This window comes from Mandrillus leucophaeus, unplaced genomic scaffold, assembly GCF_000951045.1.
Source record: "Mandrillus leucophaeus isolate KB7577 unplaced genomic scaffold, Mleu.le_1.0 Scaffold171, whole genome shotgun sequence".
In the NCBI taxonomy this organism is placed as follows: domain Eukaryota; kingdom Metazoa; phylum Chordata; class Mammalia; order Primates; family Cercopithecidae; genus Mandrillus; species Mandrillus leucophaeus.
In genome coordinates, this window is record NW_012101710.1 from 158,480 (window position 1) to 163,736 (window position 5,257).

The following is a 5,257-nucleotide window of genomic DNA, read 5'->3' on the forward strand; positions in this document are numbered from 1 at the left end:
CTCCCTCACCCAGGAACACGGTCAGCTCATGAGTCACACAAACTATGGCACATTCTTTGGAAGGTGCTGGTTCCTAGACTTTCGGGTTTCCCAGGCTAGGGACTCAGCAAAGAGAGTTTCTGTTTATTTCCCTATTTTAAAAGTTTAAAAATTACCAACATCTAGCACAGTGATCCATAAAAAATAAATATGAGCTGGGCACGGTGGCTCATGCCCGTAATCCCAGCACTTTGGGAGGCCAAGGCAGGAGGATCGCTTGAGGCCAGGAGTTCCAGACCAGCCTGGGCAACATAGCAAGACCCCTATCTCTATTCAATCACAATTAAAAAAAAAAAAAAAAAAAAAGGGAAGAGGAAATTCCATCCTAAAACTAAAGGCAGGAACAGAGCCCCGAGAGTCAGCGCCACCCCGCCCCGGGCTCACCGTGGCTCAGGAAGAAGCGGGCGAGGGGCAGCAGCACCCGCACAGAGGCCGGGTCCCCGCGCACCCGCCCGTGCAGGGCCTTCAGGCAGGAGAGGCTTCGGTACAGGAAGGACGGGTCCTGCCGGCACAGCACATCCAGCACCAGCACAGCCTCCACCAGGCACTGTGGGACACACGCCACATCAGAAGGGCCGAGTCACCGCCTCCCATCCCCCCATCCCCAGCCACTTACAGCTTTCTGCAGGTCGGAGTCCCCCTTCCTCAGGGCCCCTGGAAGGAGGGGAAGAAGTCAGCCGGCTCTGTCTCAGCCTGGGAGCAGCCCAGTAAGGGGCAGCTTGTGTCCTGGAAGCTCCAGGCAGGACCAGGAGCAGAGCAGTGGGACAGGCCCCCAGGAGGACTTGAGTGGGACTGAGGCTGAGGGGCCCAGGCGGGACAGGGCCGGGCTGGGGGCTGGGGTGGAGCCCGAAGAACACTCAGGGCTGACCCCAGAAGCAAAAACAGGCCTGCTCCAAACCGGCCACCCAGGATCCCGCTCTGTGGAGAAGCAGCTCAGGGAAGATGTGCAGCCTCAGGTCACCTTGCAGAGCAGGTGGAGGCCAGTGCCCTGGGCGGGGGACTCACGTCGGTTACTCTGCTCAATGAGGCGCTGGCAGTACTCGAAGGCCACCTCCCGAAGCCGCTCCCGGGGCGGCAGCAGGCGGCCGGCGGAGGAGGAGGTGGCGGAGATCACCGACAGCGTGGAGCCCTCCTGCTCTGACCTGTCATCTGCAGGAGGAGGGAACCTCAGCAGGCCGATGTGTGGCTCCCGGGCTGGGACATGCCCGCTGCCCTGCTTGGAAGAGCAGGAGAGCACAGGCCACAGCCCCTCCCAGGGGACGTGAGGCGTCACTGTCTTGGGACGTCCACCCACCCAGCAGCTTCCCCATCACGGCCGCCCTTCAGGGTAGCTGAGGCTTCTTCCCCAACAAGTCCACAGAGCAGCTGGGAGGAGCTCACCGGCATCACCCCAGCAACCTTAAGGGAGCCTGCCTTAAACAGCGGCTCTGACTTCTGCACATCGCGTGAGGATCATGAGGTGTCCAGAGGATCCCCAGTGCTGACCCTGGGCCCCAACGATGCTGGTCAGGGAGTGTTCTCGGGTTAGCTCCAGGTCAGCAGGCTGCACTGCCCAGCCCTGACCTCTGCTGTGTCCTGGGCACACCTGTGTCCCTCCCACCTCCGCCTGTGTCCCCGTCGCGCCCAACCCACAGTGCGCCTGCCTCCCACCGCTGTCTGACGTCGGCCCACCCCCAGCACACCTGTGTCCAGGGTGCCCAGGCCCTCGGGGCCACTGTGCAGCAGCCACGCCCGCAGCATGGAGAAGGCCTGCACGTTCAGCCACTGGTCCTCCGTGAAGCGGTGGCCGGTGGAGAGCACCGTGAAGAAGTCTGTGGCCACCGCCCCGTCCATCTCGGTGATGGGGCCCGGCTGCGGGAAGGACGGGCGGGGGTGGGTGGAGGTGCCGAGGCTGGGAAAAACACCAGCCTTTAGTACGAGCTCCTCAGGAAGTGGAGGGGAAGCTGCCTGCATGTGAGCCCGGGCAGCGGCCCGCCCTGTGTGATATAAAAACACCGTCCCCACTTGACCCCAGGCAGACGCGCATCGCACATGTGAACCCACGCGCAGACCCCCGGAGCCACGCGGGTCGGTGGCTGCGGCCCCGCCTGACCCAAGCGCCTCCTGCAGCAGAGGCAGGCTTGTCCTGGACCCTGTGGAATAATAGCAGGCGCCGACAGGGACCTGTTAGGCAGGGCTGGCCAGAGCAGGCACAGGCGCCGACGGGGACCTGTTAGGCAGGGGTGGCCAGAGCGGGCACAGGCGCCGACGGGGACCTGTTAGGCAGGGCTGGCCACAGTGGGCACAGGAGCTCCCGGAAAGGGGTTGTCTGTGACTCTGTTCCCCACAGTTCCGGAACAGTCCCGGCCTCACACGCTCACCTGCCGGGCCCTGGGTGTAGAGAAGAAGCTGCTGGAGTGCGGGAGCCCTTGCTGGAGGCTAGCGTAGCGCAGCCAGTCGACCAGCCGCTTGCTGAGCAGGGTGGCCTGGTCTGCAGTGGGTAGAGTGGCATGGGAGGTGAGGTTAAATCCTATGGATGCCCGGGCCATTGGGATGCTGGCTGATTTTTCTCTGAAAACAGAATCCTACAACGTCCCAGGTCCTTGGGCCTCCCCATGCCCCCAACTCGCTCCCCACTCCCAACCCACCACGGGCCCTCAAGGAAAGACCCGGGAAGGCAGACCCCAAAGAGCCTCTTGGGAGGGGCCCCACGTACCCTCCTGGAGGGTGCCCGGGCTGAGGACCACGACCTTGGCCATGATGGGGAGGAGGTATCTGAGGCTGGGCCCCTCAGGCTGCCGGCTCTCCAGTGCTCGCAGCACGCCCTGGCCCACAGCACTGACCTCCTCATTTCTGTCACCCTTCAAATCAGACAGGGCAAGCGCTGGGGTACTGGCCTGTGCCGGAGACCAGCTCCCCCAATTTCGGAAGTCTGTGTGACACTCCTGAGAAGCATCGGTTCCCGATACCCCGGTCCAGCAGGTGGCAGGGAGGATGTCACGCCCAGGCCCACCCAGGGCCGCAAGGTGCCTGCTCCACCTCCAGCCTCTTTCTCTGGGAGCTGCATCGCTGAGGCTGGAGGGGGCCTGGGTAGGGGCATGGCCGATTCAATGCTAAAAACACAATGGTGGCCACCATGGGCCTGGTCACAGCCACAGGACACCCCGTCCTGCGGGGCCTCCAGTGTGGAGTCCCAGTCTTTAAACCGCCCACCTCACTCCGCACACCCAGATGCTGAAACATCTGAGCAGCACCAGAGACAGCCAGCACAGGGGCAGGGCCATCAGGGGAGGGAGGAGGGCGCCTGGTGGCTGGGAGGCCATGTGCCTGGCGGGGGGTGCACCGCTGGTGCCTGGCAGCAGTTTTGCAAGATCATCTTCCACTAAAAAAAAGTGAGAGTTGCATGAGGAAAAGGGCTGGTGAAATGAACAAGAGCCGGAGTCATCTTGTCCCAAAGGCGAGGAGCCACCACAGCATTACCGGGGTCATCTCGGAGGCCTGGAGGTGGCCTGCAGGGGCTCTGTGAGGTGAGGGGGCTGGGCACCAACCAGGACACCCTGGGTACGCTGGGGCCCACAAGCTCTCGCCCACACAGAACTAAAGCAACCGCAGGCTGCACCCCAGCACGGGAGGTGGGTCATGACGCTGCAGGCTGGGAACGGAGGGAAAACCCCGGCTCCACCGCAACCTTCCAGCAGACTCTGCACCCCTGGCAACCCATGCCCACAGACAGCCTGTGAACCCCTGAATCCCCACGCCGAGCATCCAGGCCTGCTCACCACACAGAGGGAGGGAGGACATGGACTTGGCAAAAACTCCCGGCCGAGGAGGGAGGGCTGCTACCCAGAAGATCGAGACCAGCCTGGGCAACACAGTGAGACCGTGGGACCCTACAAAAAATACAAACATTAGTGGGTGTGGTGATGCATGCCTGTAATCCTAGCCACTCAGGAGGCTGAGGCGGGAGAATTGCTTGAGCCAGGGAGGTCGAGGCTGCAGTGAGCTTTGACCACGCCATGGCACTCTAGAATGGGCAGCAGAGGGAGACCCTGTTTCTAAAAAGCAAAGCAAAACTCCAAAAAGAAGGTCTGGAGGCCCAGCCTCCCCTGACTCACTCTCTCAAGGCCGTGTCTGAGAAACCGAACTCCACCACCTCTACTGAGTTCCGCTTACACCAACAAATCCTGTGGTCTGAAAACTCCTGGAATGGGGCCCGGGGAGCTGAAGCCTGCTGCTCTATCAGCATCACCAATGCCACCCTTACACGTGTCTAGGAATGTCACCAGAGCAGCCCAGGCTCTGTACCCTCACGGAATCTTCAAGAGAGCACCGGATGGCTGCTTCCCAAGGAACAGGGGAGACAGGAAGCAGGGGCGCCGGAGCCGGCAGGTGTCTGCTTCTTCTAGACACAAGTCGGTGCTGAGTGCCTGGCACACTTGAGGCTGGAGCATGCCCTGTTGACTGGAATGGGTACGCAAGCCCAGCAGGCCCATGTAGCATGTTGGTGCCCGTGAGGGGACATAGGCCGGCCTGCTGGCTGCACCCGAGGCCCCGGGACCCCTGGGGCAGGACGGCCAACTGGGCTGGTGACTGCTGCGCTACCTGGGCCAAGAGCACGGAGGCCACCAGGTTCAGCTGCCGGCTGTTCTGGGTGTGGTCCCAGACCAGGCTGAGGCTGTCGGAGGGGGACATCTCTCGCAGGATGGCGGCGCAAAGCACCTGGAGCTGCTCGGGACACGTGGCCAGGCCGAGAGTGGCCTGCAGCAGGTCTACACATGTCTTCTCCAGCCTGGAAGGTGAGATGCCCGTGGGGGGCGGTGACACGTCACACCCGTGGCAGGAGCACCCCGCACCCCAGAGCACCTGGCCAGGCACCCCTGGGCCAGTGGACAGAGCGTTTTACGTGAGGACGGACCTTCAGCGCTGGTTTAAGTGGGCAAATGACTCAACCCCCCAAGGATCATCTGCAGCGACCTGCTGGGCGCGGGCCAGGTTCTCCTGGGGCCGCTGCGTGAGGAGCCGACCTGAGCCGTGGCCGCACTCACCTCCGGTTGTACTTCGTGGCTGAGATGATGAGGAAGAGCCTCTGCAGGGAGTCAAGGGTGTCCGGCCCCAAGTCCTCCGCCTGCAGCAGTTTACTGATCCGGGAACAGAACTTCTTCAGCTCCTCGTCCTGGATCTCCCTAAACAAAGAAGAGGACTTCAGGACCCAGAAGCACTCACTGCTCAGAACCAAAAA

General features: G+C 62.4%; 1 protein-coding gene across 1 annotated transcript in view; it reads right to left on the reverse strand.

Annotated features, from left to right (window-relative positions):
* Nucleotides 1-5,257, reverse strand: part of AP5Z1 (adaptor-related protein complex 5, zeta 1 subunit) — a 21,231-nt gene that overhangs the window by 9,508 nt on the left and 6,466 nt on the right. The window contains exons 2-9 of the mRNA XM_011976933.1: nt 5,064-5,201; nt 4,621-4,807; nt 2,735-2,879; nt 2,400-2,509; nt 1,722-1,890; nt 1,045-1,188; nt 656-693; nt 408-586 (exon numbers count right to left, since the gene is read on the reverse strand). Of these exons, the coding sequence (XP_011832323.1) occupies nt 408-586; nt 656-693; nt 1,045-1,188; nt 1,722-1,890; nt 2,400-2,509; nt 2,735-2,879; nt 4,621-4,807; nt 5,064-5,201 (1,110 nt within the window). The remainder of the gene's footprint in view (nt 1-407; nt 587-655; nt 694-1,044; nt 1,189-1,721; nt 1,891-2,399; nt 2,510-2,734; nt 2,880-4,620; nt 4,808-5,063; nt 5,202-5,257) is intronic.